This window comes from Mugil cephalus, chromosome 23, assembly GCF_022458985.1.
Source record: "Mugil cephalus isolate CIBA_MC_2020 chromosome 23, CIBA_Mcephalus_1.1, whole genome shotgun sequence".
Taxonomy (NCBI): Eukaryota; Metazoa; Chordata; class Actinopteri; order Mugiliformes; family Mugilidae; genus Mugil; species Mugil cephalus.
Genome location: NC_061792.1, coordinates 12,040,593 through 12,057,164, shown reverse-complemented (window position 1 = coordinate 12,057,164; position 16,572 = coordinate 12,040,593). Strand labels below are relative to the sequence as shown.

General features: G+C 44.8%; 1 protein-coding gene across 7 annotated transcripts in view; it reads right to left on the bottom strand.

The window, feature by feature from the left end:
* Positions 1-6: 6 nt before the first annotated feature.
* LOC125000754 (nck-associated protein 5-like) overlaps positions 7-16,572 on the bottom strand; it is a 107,097-nt gene continuing 90,531 nt past the window's right edge. For 6 of the 7 annotated variants that reach the window (XM_047576397.1, XM_047576398.1, XM_047576399.1 and 3 more), the window contains 7 exons: positions 16,379-16,484; positions 15,261-15,348; positions 11,762-12,079; positions 9,753-9,865; positions 9,496-9,625; positions 9,234-9,406; positions 7-2,378 (listed from right to left, as the gene is read on the bottom strand). In XM_047576397.1, coding sequence (XP_047432353.1) covers positions 2,076-2,378; positions 9,234-9,406; positions 9,496-9,625; positions 9,753-9,865; positions 11,762-12,079; positions 15,261-15,348; positions 16,379-16,484 — 1,231 coding nt within the window. In that variant the 3' untranslated portion in view covers positions 7-2,075. Of the gene's footprint in view, positions 2,379-9,233; positions 9,407-9,495; positions 9,626-9,752; positions 9,866-11,761; positions 12,197-15,260; positions 15,349-16,378; positions 16,485-16,572 lie in introns of those variants that run through there. The other variant, XM_047576404.1, reaches the window with a different exon arrangement.

The window sequence follows — 16,572 nt, the reverse complement described above, 5'->3', positions numbered from 1 at the left end:
TGCAGCTCATTTGAAATAGGAAATAGTTTCTCATATTTATTTAGGAAATAGTTACATAAAATATAGAATTAAAGTCTAGTGTAACAGACGGAATTGCACACAGTAATAATAACAATAATATTAATTGCCAAAGTAACACTGCTGGTAACCCTTTCTCTTTACAAAGGAACATTTAAGGAAAGAGGTGAAGCATGACAGTCGCACTAAAGTCACACAGTACAAAATGTGGGTATAAATACTGGACATCTAGAAAAATACACAAGTCCTCTTCAGACTCTCTTCATACAATATTAACAGTTTCATAGAAAAAAAAATCGAAACACGCACAGTCGGCTCCGTTGATTAGCACCAGCTGGTCAAATTCCAGGTAGAATTTTGGCAGAACTCCACCTAAGGTTCAAATAGGTTTTTAAAATAAAGTGATAAAATATTTTTTTTTAAGCGATCTCAAAATAAAGTCTTAAAACCTCGAAAGAATTCCATAAGAAAACACACACACATGCCACCTTCAAACCTAAACCCTTGAATGATTGGCAAACAATTTACATCTGCTTTTTTTTTTAAGTTTGTTTCTTTCTTTTTATTATTCTTATTTGCATATATAAATCAGCAATGCCCATTCTGATATTAACTTATAGCAATTTTTATGTACAACATATAATACACAGCTAGGAGAGGAAAACTGGGGTTCAGGTATGCTATGGTGTATGGAAGCCCATTTCAGCCAAAAATAATCACTTTGCATCTTAAAACAGCAAATTAATGAATACAAAACTTACTTAATAGCTAAAGAATATGAGTGAATATGTCCAATAAGGTCATTTTTGGCAAAATCTTTCATTAGTTTGTGGCAATAAGTCAGAATTTTGAGGTACTAGGTCACTATTTTAAAGAGAAGTCATTACTGGAGAAAATGTAGCATAACTTTTGCAATAACTTTATCATAATTCTGACAAAATGTGTCATTATTTCAACTAAATATGTCAAAATGATGCAACATTTTGCCCAAAATAAGAAGAGAAATGAGATATTAAAGTCTCAACATAATAACTTTTCACACTGGCGTTAATGGGCTTCCATACAACGCTACATGAGACTGACAACTACACAGTTTGGGTTCTGAGTTATGCAACAGGAAATCGAAATAAAAAAAAAAATAGTAATTAAAAGGCAAAGGACTACTGAGTGGTATCTGTATTTTGTCCACAAGTTCCTGATGGCTGCGTTTTTATTTTATTTTATACAATCTACAGCATCTTCCCTGAGCTACCAACAGTGACACTGGGGAGCGTTCAAAACAAACAGTTGGTGGTTTTCCTGTACCGAAAAAAAGTCAATGTACCACGCCGAAAAAAAAAAACAAACAAAAAACTTTGCCTTAGCTTTCTTTCTTTTGCAGAACATTTCCTAAATTTACATTTTTTATGATTTTGTTTTTTTTTTTGGCTGCAGGTTTGAACACGTTTGCGACAACACAAAATATTTAAAATCAAGAGAAATTCAAGAATTTTATTCCTGTTCTGCTTTTGTTTTATTATTATTATTGCTTCGAAAAAAGAAGTAGCTAAAGATTATTATTATTATTATTATTATTGTTCTGGGTTGTGATTCCACATGGGCACTTTCAGGTCATCCTCCATGGGCATCGTTATTAGCAGCAATACATGAAATGACACATTGAGTTTCCGACCAATCAGGAAAGCAGTCAGAGGATGTTTGAACCTGTTTATCACCGTCTGAATAATCGTTCACTTTACACTCCTTACAAACTTTGTACAGTATTTGTTACAGTGCAATGATAAGAGGAAAACTAAAAGCAATGCGGTATTGCCGTCCAGTCCACCACACCCAGAGTCAAACTATTAAAAGTCCTGGTTTGGGGTTGAGGTTGAGGTTGAGGTTCCGTCCTCGCGTCTCCAGCTCTGTAAGTGCTTCGTGTTGTGAGCAGAGAGGACAGGGCTGCAGTCGAGAGCCGATCCAGAGTTGCGTTTAAGGCCGAGCGAAGCGAATTAAAGGGCCAAAAAGTGTGCGGAGACGTTGCGGAGACGCGCGGGGCCCCTGCAGCCCCGCCCTCGTCAGACGTCGTTGGAGCCCTGGCTGGTGCAGGAGGAGAAGCTGTCGTAGAGCGAGTCGCTCAGGGAGCCCACGGGGTCGGCCCCGGACCTGCCCGCGAAAGCGGAGGAGGACGGCTCGTCCGGCTTGCGGCGGCCCTCGGCGCTCTGCCCCGCGTCGGCGCGGCCCCGGCGGACGCCCGAGCCGGCGTCCGGGGGGTACAGGCTGGAGCTGCTGTGGTTCAGCTGGTTCAGGGACTCCAGGGAGAAGTCCAGGGAGGTCGACTGGCTTCCACTGCCGGGCAGCTTCTCCAGGCTGATCTCCTTCTGCAGAGAAAAGTTAAACTTCAATCAACACGTTCATTTACGGCGAACAAGAATTGTCTCGCGTCCTCTGCTACCGCGTAACTCCGCTCTCTTGTTGCACAGTTAGAGACGTAAATCTCTGCAATATGTCCCTCATCTCATTTGCAGCGTTGTCCTGCAGAGCAATAAGAGCGACGCCACTCGAGAGCATGACAGAGATCCACGCTGAGGGTTTTATCACTCTCCAGGACCAAATGTATGTCCTGGGTGTTGGAAGACGCGCGTCTCCTCCTCCTCCTCCACTTGTCCCTGTCATATTAACTGAGTCGTGTGAAGTATGATTTGTTTTATTCACCCTTTGACGGCGCGCTTTATAGATTAGCGTAGGAACACGTCCCTCTGAGGAGATGCTGTGAACGCTGCAGGAGTGATTCTATCTCGTGGCTGCCATGCGCCCGAAGAATTAAAAAGTGTTTTTCCTTTGGTCCTTTTTTTCGCTTCCCTTCCTCTTTCAGGCAGCTCAGCAGCAATTAGGCGACAAAAAAGTGCAAAAGCCCTCATTAAACAGCTGTTACCTCCACCGTCACATGACCCGCCAGCTCCAGCACCGTCCGCAGAGGGACGCGAAACAACACACGGACCTAAAAGGCTGTTGTTCGCGATGCGCCGCCTAACGCGGCTCTCTAACGGCGCTTTAACGAGCAACTAGCAAACTGTAACGCTCAGCATCCTCAGCGGCTGTAAACGTTTCTCATTTTTTTCTTGAGTAAACGGAGCCAGGGAGCAGCAGCAGCAGCTATCTGCTTAGGTGTTTCTGCAGGATAAGAATAGCTTCGGGGGGGGGGGGGGGGGGGGGGCATAGGTATCCTCTCGGGAAGGTCCAGACCCGGGCCGTTTAGCATTTTGCTGCGAGGCGTGTCTGCACTCAAAACTCACATCAGTGAAACAGTTCAGGAGGCTGTGATGAAAACAACTGATAATGGGACCTTCAGGTTAATGTGCTTGGTGAAGGTTCTGCCTTCATGCTTGGACTCACGCACGCCTTAAAAGGCAAGTTTTTTTTAGAACAATGCCTGTTGTGTTTGCTCAAAAATAATCAGACCTGTCAATTGGGGTTGTGTGGTATACCGGTTCATACTGGTTCATACTGGTTCATACCGGTTCATACCGGTTCATACTGGTTCATACCGGTTCATACCGGTTCATACCGGTATACTGTTTCAGACACTTTCATTTTCAATGTAGCGCTTCTGTGAGGCGTGGTGAAGATGGAAAGGTCTTTTTTACGGTGACCAGACTTCTCCGATTTCTGGGTACAGTCCCCGTTTTGGATGACCTGTCCCCTTAGCTAAAGCTGTCCCCGAAAATGTCCCCAATTTTAGCTTCTTATGAACGAGAAAAAAAAATGTTGCGCGCAGACTATAGTTATTACGGTAGCTGGTTGGACTGCTATTTACATTACAGACATAGTAGTTTAAATATGTTTAAATATGAATAAATATTTCTTCATTTCATCTTGATAATATTTAATTCTTTTTAAAAAAAATTGTCTACGAGGTCCTCAGATTTCCACAGTAGCAGGCAGTGCTAACGTGGCTCTACGCAAACCTGTTTCACTACTAGTGTGGGATTATTCTACAATATTTACTCGTCATCACAGTAAAATAGTCCATCCTTAGTCAATCTACTGCATTAATTCCTCTCTCAACCAGTAGAAAATGTTAAGAACACGTGATTACGCACAGGAAAAAAATACCGTAATATACCGTGATACCATCAGAATTTTGAAAAATACAGAGAGATACATTTTTGGTCGCCCAGACAAACTAGTTTCACACTATTTCCAATTTGCAAACCCAGTTCTTGTCAGTAATGATCGTCTACTTCATAGGTTTTCAACAGGGGGTCCGCGACCCCTAGGGGGCACATGGAGGTACTGCAGGGGGGACGCAAAATCTTTGGTTGATTAGACTTTTTATATGTATATATATATATACATTTTAATTTCTTTAAATACACATTAAGCTGAATCTAACATATTTTACTAAAGGGAGTTTAATATTGAATGTAAAATGTTAATAATAATGTAGATCTATAAATAGCACTAGTTTAATATAGTACACATATAGTAGGTAGGGGGTCCCTACTCGGGTCCTTCGCCTGAAAATCGTTAAAGACCCCTGGTCTACTTGCAAGTTCTACACAACAAGCATCCATCTTGTCCGTGTATGTGAGGCTGGGAGCGCTGGCGAAGAGAAGAATTCCTCTCCTACTGCCTAGTTAATTGCATTCTCCTGCCAACCCAGGTGTAAACTATTCCGTGACTGGGGGGTTCTGCAGCGAAAGCAGCGGGACTCTGAGCCCAGAAGGGTCAAGAATGAGACAGCTCTTCCAATGGAGAAAAAAAAATATATTGTGCTCCCTGCTTTAGAAATATCTCACGGGTGCATTGAGTTCTGGTCAAGAGAAACACTTTTAAACGATGTGAGAATAGAGAGAGAAAAAAAAAACTTAATGTGCACCTTTCTTGTACAAAAAGATGTGACATGAAATGCAGAGCGAGCTTGAGCCTGATTTCAGGACAGGTGGCGAATGGTCACCATTGATTATCGTCGGGATTATTGCCGGCCATAAAAGATTGTCGTTATGCGGCCGCCGGGAAAACGAGAGCATGCATGACGTGACGGGGATGAGTGATTAGTGGGTCCCGGCTCTCAGAAACAAGAGGAAACAGAGGCTATCGATGATTGGATTTGATTTTAGGAGGAACGCAATTACCGGCAGATCGAACTCGTCCCGCTGCAGGTCACCGTGCCGCCTGAGGCAGGAGCCAAAAAAGACACATGAGGCTGCAGGCGGACGTCTCACCGAGAGCTTCCCACTTGAAAACATGAGGCGCCAAATCGGCAATTGGTTCTGCATCGCATGTCAGTAATGGGATGTCTGAACCCGGATCAGTGGAGCTGCTCGCGACAAAAGCTCGTCGAGGAGCTCTTTTGTTGTGGTTCGACTGAGACATATTCCCTCATTCTCTCGTGCCATTTTAATCCCTTCATGTTTTTTGGCTGGTCCAGACGGCCGCATTTCACTTAATATAAAGTTGTAACTCCATCAAACTCCAGAAGATACATCCTCAGCGGTCGATTACGATAAAGTTTGGGAGGAGAATGGATGATATTCAGATCACGTCCGTGAGATTGTGCAGACTGACTCTACAATGAGGACAAAACATGCACAAAAAAAGAGAGATTGTCTCAGACTATGTGTCCTCTCCGCTGTCATCTCTGTGAGAATAATTTGATGCAGGTGTAATAGCAGCTTCCTGCTTTTTATTTCAGGGCCTGCTCCGCGTGACTGCTGCGTCGTGCTGGTTAGCAATGCCACCGGTGTGACAGCGGCGCAGTGGGGGGAGCCCACACTCCCGCTGCTGATATTTATTTGTACACAGATATAGTTTTGCTTATCCAGTGGCCCCATTTCAAATTGCATGTCAACTGAAATCTTCCCTTTCCCGCGCCATGTAATCATTGCTCAAGGTAACAAGCTGTTCCTCATCTGAAGTGATGTGGTGCATGCTGATGTGCTGTGCATCGGGGTTTTGGACCTGGGCCGCATAAAATCCCTAGGAATCTCCCTGACTTCAGTGACGCTACACCTTGGTGTAATGCTATTTTCCTGCAGCCACATCTCCCTCGATCTTCATTGTACAGAAAAAGGATGGAAATGGAAGATGGAAAGTAGCACCGACCAAGCGGGAAAGAAGAAATGAAGAAGTTTGAGGTTTTGGAAGACATAATGGAAAAACTTACTTAGTGCAGGAGGACAAAGAGAGTTGTAAGGGAGAGACCGAAATAGAGAGGGGCGACACTGAAAGGAAGACAAGGAAAGACACGGGGGAGAAGGAGAGACTTGGAGGAAGGAGAGGATAGAAGGGGGCGGGGGCGGCCGTTAGCAGGGCTGTCAGGTGCTGTCAGGATGATGAATGGGAGGCCAGCGCGGGCTGTGAGGCCTCTGATGGGAGCCGCTGAGCTTTACATCACTCTCCTGAGTGTTTGTGAAAGGTTATTAAAGGCGCTTAAATCACGGGGCTTTGACACAGGTCCGCTACCAGCCACCGAAACTTCCCCAAAACTCCCGCCACCGAGTCGTAAGCGGCCGCGTAGATGCGGACGGCGAGGGGTGAGGAGGTGGCGACACTCGGGTAGATTGTCTTTTTCGAGAGAATAATGTGGGGTAAATGGGTTCAGAAGAAGCCATCCATCATTATGGTTGGTTCCGAGCTTCGGAATAAGGTTACTGTAAAAATTAGCATTAGCTTTAGCTTCGCAAGAAAGATTTCTCAAAGCTGCAGTCACCCACTCCTGGTAGAGGAAGTAATTACACAAACAAACTAAAAGTGATGGATGTTTTTCCTCACCATCGAGCCTTTTTAGACTGTAATGCTTTCTCTGATTCAGTTTCCTGCATTTGATTTCATAGAACCGAGGTTACATTAGTAACTCTTGTTTCTCCACGGTATTGGGCTACTCTGATATACCGCAAAATATAGAGCATGGAATGACTGAATGGAAGAAATGTTCATTTATATGTTGAAGTCCAATATGCCGGCTTTAACACAGAAACTTTAATCACTTCTAGTCATCCAAACTTCCCCAAAACTCACGGCGACGACAGGGCCGCCAAGTCTGCGTAGATGCGGACGGCAAGGGGTGAGGAGGTGACGACACTCAGGTAGATTGTCTTTTTCGAGAGAATAATGTGGGGTAAATGGGTTCAGAAGAAGTCATCCATCATTATGGTCAGTTCCCAGCTTCGGAATAAGGTTACTGTTGAAATTAGCATTAGCTTTGGGTTTGCAGGAAAGTTTTCACCCACTCCTGGTAGAGGAAGTAATTACACAAACAAACTAAAAGTGATGGATGTTTGCCCCTTCACCATCGAGCCTTTATAGACTGTAATACTTCCTCTGATTTCAGTTTTCTGGATTTGATTTCATAGAACCAAGGTTACATTAGTAACTTCTGCACAAAAACTTTATGCACTTCCTGCATTACATTCAGACTTCACGATACCATACATAACACGATACCTGAGTCACGATACAATACATTATTGCGATATTATGATATTTTCTTTTCTTTTTCTGATATTAAGATCAATTCAAAATCAATATTGTGTCGAGAAGAGAAAGTATCGCGATATATTTCTCTATCGATATTTTTCCCACCCCTAGTTCTTTAGGTTTAAAGTCAGAGGGTGCAAAAAGCTCCAACAAGGGCTTCCATTATTTTGCATTATCTGGGTCGAAGGCATCTTTAAGTTCCTTTCAACTTCCTCCTATCCTTTTGGGTAGTTTAACCTATCAGCATCTTAAAGTTTTCCCATGCTACTATTTTGTTTCGTGGACCTCTTGACCTTTCATTTTTGGTGCAGTCGGTGCAAAAACCAACGCCCGCTACTCAGAAACGTAGCCTAGCGCATCCAATTAGAGGACAAAAGGTACGAGACAAACACAGTGTTGATTCTTGTCTCCTGCAGGCCGGCTAAATGGAGTTGTGCTCGCAGCTCGGTTGCACAGCGACACACCGAGCTCCTCTCTCCGCCGGGACTCGCATCAGAATCAGAAATCTCTCTTTCTCGTCTCACTCACAGTTCAAGTGCGAGAACTTTGCTTTGTTAAATGGAGACTCGGCCCTGTACAATGACAGAACACTTGAGTGAAATTCTCTTTTTGCCTCAGACGTTAGAGCCGGGGTATTGACCTCGAAGCTTAGATGGAGTCGGCGTCGCTCAAGTGTTGCTCAAGGACACTTGAGCAGTGGTGTTTACGAGCTGAATCACCCAGGACCTGTGCTCTCTACATCACCTTACTGCCCAGCACAGAGTCAGATATGAAGAAAAAGGATTTTGATATATATATAAATACGTGTAGTATTCCTACATGGAAAAGGAACACACACATTACGCCTGTCACCTCCAGTCTCTGAATAATTATTATTCTCTCTGGGAGTAAATGCATCGCAAATTGTTTAGATCTGATTTTGTGTGGTGACAACACAGGTCAAACACTTTTTCGCCCCCAACTCCCAAACACAATTATTTTTTAAAGTTTGAGTCAGGCATTTTTATTTATCGATTTTTTTTTTTTTTTTTTTTTTCCAGAATATGGATTTTCGTTTGAGGGTCGGCGTCGGGGCGAGAGCAGAGTTGCGCCGTCCCGTAGAGCTGGCCCCGCACGGGCTCGGAGGCCATTTCATGGTCCGTGCTCCTCATTTGTCATTCAGCTGTGTTAAATACTCGTAGGCAAATACCCGCCGACACGAGAGGGCGAGGCGATCGAAACCAATTAGGCGGCCCCTGTTCTCTGAAAACCTGATTGCGGCGAAGGAGGGGGAACACCTTGGAGTGTAAACAAACTCCTTCAGAGGTAGAAAAGAAGTTGGAGTGGAGCTTTTTCAAAGCTGGACTTGACATTGGGACGCAGCAGTGCTCGCTCTGACCAATGAAATAGTCTCCTTGCCGCAAACGTCGGTGACTTAACAGAAATGGGAGCGAGAGGAAAGACAAATTATGCATCCCGTATCCAGGGACGACTTTCACTGAGGGCTTTGGCTACATATGTATATATAAATATATCCACCTGGGAGCTGACTAGCTTTTTATCACTTTAAAGTGCCTTCCATTGGCTCACATTAAATTATTTATTCCTGAATACACCAGTAAAATCTATTATATACTGAATATTATTTCCCTAACAGATCAGGAATGATCACTTTGCTGCAGGGTGGGTTCATAAGAGAGCGTAACGACCAATAAAACCATGATGGTGATCAACAGCGCGCCTGTAAAGAGGCCTTTTAACGAGCTCATACTCACACTGAGCCTGTCCCCCGCCGTCCCGTCCAGGGAGGACTCTTTGTGCAGGAGGTTGTACTGGGAGATCCTCCTGCTGTCCTTCTGCTCCAGGTGCGAGAACATGTCGTGCTGGTAGTAGTCCATGATTGACAAGGGCTTCTCAACACTCGCTCTCTTTAGGGTCTCCTCGTCGACTGTGGACGTGAAGAAAAAAATTGGTAAATACATGAAGAAATAAGTGAATGGATGCATCGTTTGGTGGCTGATATTTTTTCAACCGAACCTGAGTCGCCAGTCTTGGTCCGGTCTCTCGGCGTCCTCTGTGGCGAGCTCACAGTGCTTCCCGTTCCCTCGGGTTCAGTCTCGGTGTCGCTGCTGCTGCCCGAGTACGTGCACACTATCAGGGCTCTTTCCTGTCCACGTGCACAGAGGAAGAGTCATTTAAAAACATCCGTGGTGGAACAACAAACAAACTACACCTCGATGCCTGATTGGACTTGTGAAATCCTTGATTTATGCGCCATTTTAAACACGACTTACGCCAGGCATATCAAGCTCCTTGCTCCTCATCTTCCTCTCTTCTTTCTCTTCGGTGGAACCTGACATGCTGCTACGTGGCGCGCAGAGACTCGACCTCTTTGTCCTGATGGCATCTAGAAACCAGAGGAGTTAAAGGAAGCATAAGTATATAACAGAACTGCTGCTACTACCTCCTCCTCCTCCTCCTCGTCCTCTGGCAAACACAGCACATCTCACACATCCATTCAAGCAAAACCCATCCAAGTGGCTACACATCCATCGTGTGAATGGAGCCGCACAATATCTGAGCTATGAAACATTAATGGCGTCCACTGTGGTATTGTCTTATCCATGACTCCTGACAGCCCGCGCATTGTGTAACAGTTTTCAGCTGCCGTCCCCTCACGGCGACGCACCGCCTTATTATCACTCTACCTACTGCTGCCTCGGACCGACGCCAGTTTAATTGTCCCACATTTAGAAATGTCTCTTTTCATGTGAAGCAGCTGCGTTACAATAACGCTCTGCTCTTGGCTCGCGTTCCGCCTCCATCTGAACAATCAGCATCAAGATCATAAAAGTCCTTTCACCTCCTCCCTCGCCTATTAGGAAGCAAACAATGCAGCCGCTTCCTTTCAGGCGTCCTTTTAGAGTTTTGTTTCCACATAATGACGATAGAAAGAGGGCTAAAATACACAACAGAGACTCGCGGCGCACTCGCAGGGCCCTCCTAATCAACTTGTTTCGCAGGCAACAGGAGCCGCCGGCTCCGACAGTTCAGACTCAAATTGCTGCCTCTGCAGTGCCACCGCAGCACAGAGGTGAAATAGATGCAGCTTAATGTCCTGTAAGCATAAATCTCTGGGTGTGATCACTCATCCCCGCGTGTTATTGTAGCTTTAATCAGCCATCTGATTGCAGCCTACCCGCCGCTGTTCTGTCGTGCATCACGCCCAACGCCGAGGCAGAAGGTGCTTTATGATCTATGGCTGTGTTGACATACTTATCTAATTGCATTTGTTAGTTTTCCTCGGGGCATGAGACAGTACGGTCTACAGTCACAGCTGTGTATCAGATGCCAGCGTTGATGCATTAGACTCCGAATTAGCTGAACAAACAAGGTACTTCTTTTAATCAGAGTTTAATAAACTAAACGACGTCCTTTCGTCTGCATGTCTGGAGGCCTTCGGCACTCTGGAGGGAAATGCGTTAATGTGAAGCACAGCGACGTTCAATATTTTATCCACCTCCTCATAGATAAACAAGAAGGCTTAGATTTTGTTGGTAGTAGTTTTTACAGACCTGCATTTCAGTTCGTTTAGCTCTTTGGCCTTAATTGACGAGATGTTCTTTTTGTCACATGGTAAGAAAAATAGCGTCAAACGTCCCAGTGATTAGCAAAACCGCCAAGCTAGCACCACCCCCACAGTCCACAGTTTTGCTATGTTCGGAGCCACCATAAAGTTGAAATAGTATTTTGTCTGGTTCTGTCTACGTAGGTACCATACAGTTAAACTGAAATATTTGCAAAATGAAAATTATTTGCAAAGTCACGCATGCAGATGTTAGCAAATTGCTAATTCCAGATTGGTGTAGCATTAGCAAAACTGTATTAAAATGTTAAGTTAGCGTGAAGGAAGCTTCACAAACGCGCTCACATACCAAATATTGCCATGCTAAACATGCTACTGCCTTCATTTGGGGTCAAGTTGATTGTTTTTGTGAATGAACGTCTCCCTTTCATTATATTCTAGTCACTGGAAAGGTCAGAGTTCACGATTTGTTTGCAGACATTTTCTAATGGAGGTAAATTGTAAATTAAATGCTTGCATGTTCGTTAGCTAGCTGAACTGTGGTTTCTGGGCGGCAACAGTTGCCTAGCAACAGTGTTCTTACAGTCACACTTCCCATGACTTGGATTTAAAGGAAGGAGCTGTTTGCAAATGAAAATGTAAACCTTTCATCCATCCACACAACGTCCACGTAGGTTTCTCATTTGTACCAAACACAGTCGTTACCAGGTGACTCACCTGAGGATGCTAACTTGGGCAGCCGGCTGTGGGTGTCCTGGGCGACGCTGCAGGTCACAGTGGGGTCGGACAGGGAGTGGCCCATGGTGGCGGGGGCATGCAGGCGGGTTTTTGGAGGGGAAGGCACTTTCACATCGGGTTGTGAGGGGTCAGGGTGAGAAGAGGGAAGCTCCTGATCGAGCTCGGAGGAGCCGGCGGTCACCCCGGCTGGGCTGGATTCAGATTTAGGGATGTGGCGACTGTTGGCCCGGGTGACCGAGTCAGGGAGGGGGAACGTGCCAATGCCACTGTCCAGGGTTCTCATCTGACAGCTGGAGCCTAGAGTGACATGGAGAGGAGTGTGACGTCTGGGAAAAGCAGGAGACAACGACAAAGGAAAAGAAAGGAGGACTTGGATTTACATGCAACGGAAGGGGTTGTGAGTAAACAGGGAGTCTAGCAGGTTCAGTAACACAGCAAATTGGAAAGGAGAAAAAATAAAGTTGTTTTTTTTTATTAGATGCAGAAACGTAGCAGTCACAATTAGACACTCTTGTAGTAGTGACAGGTGCACTACAGTAAAACAGGACACGAACCACGAGAAAACACCTGCTGCCAACAGATCTGAGCTAAACACACAATTGAGCTGCAACCAGAAGAGCCGTTCCTCGGACTCATCAGGGTGCACGCTGGGCTGTAATCAGGAAAGATGACAGCGAGCGGGAACAGATGGGCGTCGTTTAGAAGCCACAGCTTGCAGAGCCTTGACTCAGGCAGGAACAGATGGACGGCCGCTCGGCGCAGCCCAGGTCCTTGTAACTGTGAACGCTAATGTCCAGCAGTTGCACACCGGCTAATTATTCGCGCCGGGCAACTTTTTGCTGAGTTAGAGTTTGAATAAGTGGAGAAAAAAAAAAAAAAAGGCTCATAATGCAGTTTTTGTTATGCTATGCTGCTTTGGGCCAGTTTAATTCTATTTACTTCAACTGCATCTTCCACCGTTAACCTTGGACGTGGTGCATCCTCCGCAGAGATCAAAATATCGGCAGGCCAGCGCGTGGTTTTCTATTTTGGAGAAATGGGCCGGTATTGACAAGCTGTGCATCCAGCGTCTCCATGGTACTGAACGCATCTCTACCCCTCAACACATCCCTCCATGAAGGAAACTTTACTCTTCTTTAAGGGAGTTCAAGCAGTCGAGGGGCTTATTGATCCGTTTACCAGAGTGTCTCCGTGCCACTAAACTATTTATTTATTCGGTCCTTATTTGTACATAAATGCACGCTACACTTTCAAACCTCCGATCCATGATTGGCGCACGGAGTCAGTGTTTTCATCCGACTGACTCCGAGCACATACTGTAACCCAGAGAACCCGTGAAGCCGAGTGTTTGGACGTACAAATACGCGTGTCATGTTCGTCGGACAGATGGCTCGTTATGTCTGCGGCGAGGAACTTCTGCACAGTTGCATGCACTCGAACTGTCCCAGCGCGTGTTGTAATACACACAAATAATACAGGCGTGAGCATGTGCGCGTTGAAAAAAGAGAAGGAGAGACATAGATTACCCTGCTGTATAATTGAATGCCAGAGCTGGCAGTTCAAAATGTCCTCTATAACCAAACTATAACAAGGTCCACAGTAATTCTACCCAGAGGCACAAACAACTGGACATAATCTAGTTTTTCATGCGTCCCCTATCACTTCTGTAAACAACCTCCAGGGTGCGAGAGGAAAGGGGAAGGTGGATTGTTGATACCTCCGCTCTGCTAAAATGGCTTCATGCAATGAAGAGGTGTCAAAGGGAAAACCCGGAGTCATCACTAACTACTATATTTACTCAGGACTTATTTCTGCGTCAGCGGTCGCACGGAATGGAAAGTCGTATTTCCACAATAGACAGCGGCAGTCATTAGGGTTCGAATAAGCGACGCGATCCGTTGAAACATTAAACTTTTTAATCCATCAGCGCGCTCTGCGCTGATTAAAATGCAGAGAAACTTTTAACAGAAACATCAGCACCTGGCCGAGTAATTGCTGAATTATTGGTATTGATCGACAACGCCGTCAGCCCCCTGTAGATGTATTAGGGTTATTTCGTGCTCTGGCTCGGTCAAAATGTTATTTATTGTTCGAGTTGACAAAAAAATGGCCCGTGGGGAGTTTCTTCTAATGTACAATAACCGACCAGCGCGGAGTGAACTTCAAAGCTCACATTCATAACTTGGAGCATGGATTTTGCTCATAAACTGTACGGATGGAAACTATTTATATGATGGATGTGTTTACCTGGCTGCACTTTAAGAAGCCACAGCTAAAATATTTAATTCATACGGTCTGAGAATACAAACGAGGTTAATCGGGACACCGAGACAATTAGCAATTTTAGTTTTGGCATCGTGGCACACTCCGTGTCTCTTAAAATCATTTGATTAGCTACTTCACAGCCAGATCTTCACTTGGCAGACCATCTCTGCTTCTCTGGAGATTATTTTCATAAGCACGCTGCCTTAAAAGACGTCATTATGTGTACACTGAGGATATGAAAAGCTCCAGCTATGATGCAAGCCCGACACAATAACCAACGCCTACACTGGTTAGGCTATAAAAACATAAATATAATTATTAAGAGAAACTGCTTTGTTGGTTTTACTCTGTGTGCACACAAGTAGATATAGCAAACTGGTTAGCATTAGCATTCATTTGATGAAGATATTTTAGCTCTGTTTTGGTCTCCTCCACATCTTAAGAGAAACATTCAGGTTTTTAGCTCCTTCGCTGACAATGCAGGAGGAAAAGAATTAGAGCATGAGTGGGAAATGCCAGCACTTCAACCAAACTTCACGCCTCGAGTGACCTCTTTTTGTATTCACTTAGCAATTTGATTGAATATTGATGGGTTTAAATGAGCAAGAATGGGTTTAATTTGGTTTTATAACGTTGAGAAATCAAATTTATTTGAACAAAACTGTAGAAAAACAACATTTTCTCTTCACAGAGCCAAGAAACACAACATCACAACCCCTGAGGTGGATACATATTTGAAAACCAGCTGCATTTGTCATCCAGTAAATCCCCGCAACTTTCGCTTCCCTCACCGAATTACAAACTACATTGTAATTGTGTTGCACCGCAGCAATAACGATCGTCCCATCTGACAATCGTTTGATGCGTCTATTTTTTCGCTTCCTTAGCTGCTCAGGCATTGTAAAATATCACCCGGCTGCACATCAATCACCTGACGAGATTGTCAACGCGCCCGCCTGCGATTTCCCCACAGTGGCGGCGAGTCTGGCGCGGGAGGCGAATCACTTGGCGGCACGATTGAGTTGTCACTCACATCAGGAAACCACGACTGTAAAATGCGTTGACGCTCCGCTGCGCCGGTTGATTCGTGACGGTTAGCGACAGCTTTGCGTAAAGCCGAATGAACACACTGAGCAGAATCACAGGATCGTGGCGGTATCTTAGAACAACGTGAACCTTTGGCACTCGCTGGGGTGGAGGACTTGAAGCTTACCGATCATGTGGCCTTGACAAGCCGTGTCTGGGATGTGTCCCTCCTCATTTTCAGCTTTGAGCTTGATCTTCTCGGTCATTAGGAGCGTCTATAATATGAGCAAACAGTACATGTTAGTCCAAAAAAGCTCACTAAAACTTCACAAAAGCTTTTTTTTTTTTGTCTGAGGCAGTTAAAAGATCAGTTAAGAGCACCTCTAGATATTTAAAGAATGAATAGACAACCCTCTGGCATTATGGAGTATGTTTAAACTCTTGTCCAGGAAGAATACTTTGCTGCTTCACTTTAATTGGGTTATTTAAACAAAAAAAAAAAAAAAAAAAAGAGGGGGTTTTTCGGTGGCGGTGTAAGAGGAGCTTGTAGGTCACAGAGTATGGCTCTTTTGTTGTATTTCTGTGGGGAGCAGATAGAAGGGAAAGCTTGGAGGATGGTATTAAATGGCCCTTTTGTCAAAGTGAGTGCCAGCGATAAGGGGCTCCTCCACGTTATCAAAATTCCACATCATCTGGATTAAATTTCCTACATTATGCAGTGAGACTGTCATTCTCGTCCTCGGTTCAGACTGCTCCTTTTGCTTCCTTTTATTATTGCCGCCTCTCTCGACAGCACTCAGGCTCTCCATCATTTTCCTTGACTGACAGATAATAAAGAATAAACCGACAAGGTCATAATTTTGCTTACAAAGTGCACTGATTTAATATATGTAATCAAACCGCAGAGAGCATGCGAGTCTGTGTTACGTGCTGACGGCTGTCTTAGTGTGAGATACAGCTTGAAAACCTTCAGCCCTTCTGGAAACAACCGCATCGGTCTGGGTGGGTAATAATAATAATACTAAAAAAACAAAACAAAACAAAAAAAAAAGTAGGCGATGAATTGTAGGCTGAGTCAGAACACAATGTGAATCAATAGCGAGCCTTCAGGGGATGTGCTGTTGAAGAGGCGGCGGGGTTGTGGATGACTTTGTGTACATGTACATGCTGTACGAGCGTGAAAACCTGCGGGAATTTGCATGTGTATGTGCGGCGCTGGGCAACCTGGAGACAATCAAGGAAAACTCAACGCGGACACCTCTGTAATGAAGCCAGCGGGGCTCTAGTACACGTTTGCTCACTTACAGCGGTATCTGTACAGATCTCCATATCTCCCTTCATTTCGGCGTGTTTCTTGGGCGTGGAGATCCCAGGCGGCGGCGCGGCCACAGAGTTGCTCTTCACAGCGGCCCTGCGAGGAAATAAGATTTGATCTGTTTTTACGTCTGCATGCCGAGCGCCTTTCCTTTATCAACTCGTCAGGTACAAAGCGAGGCTGC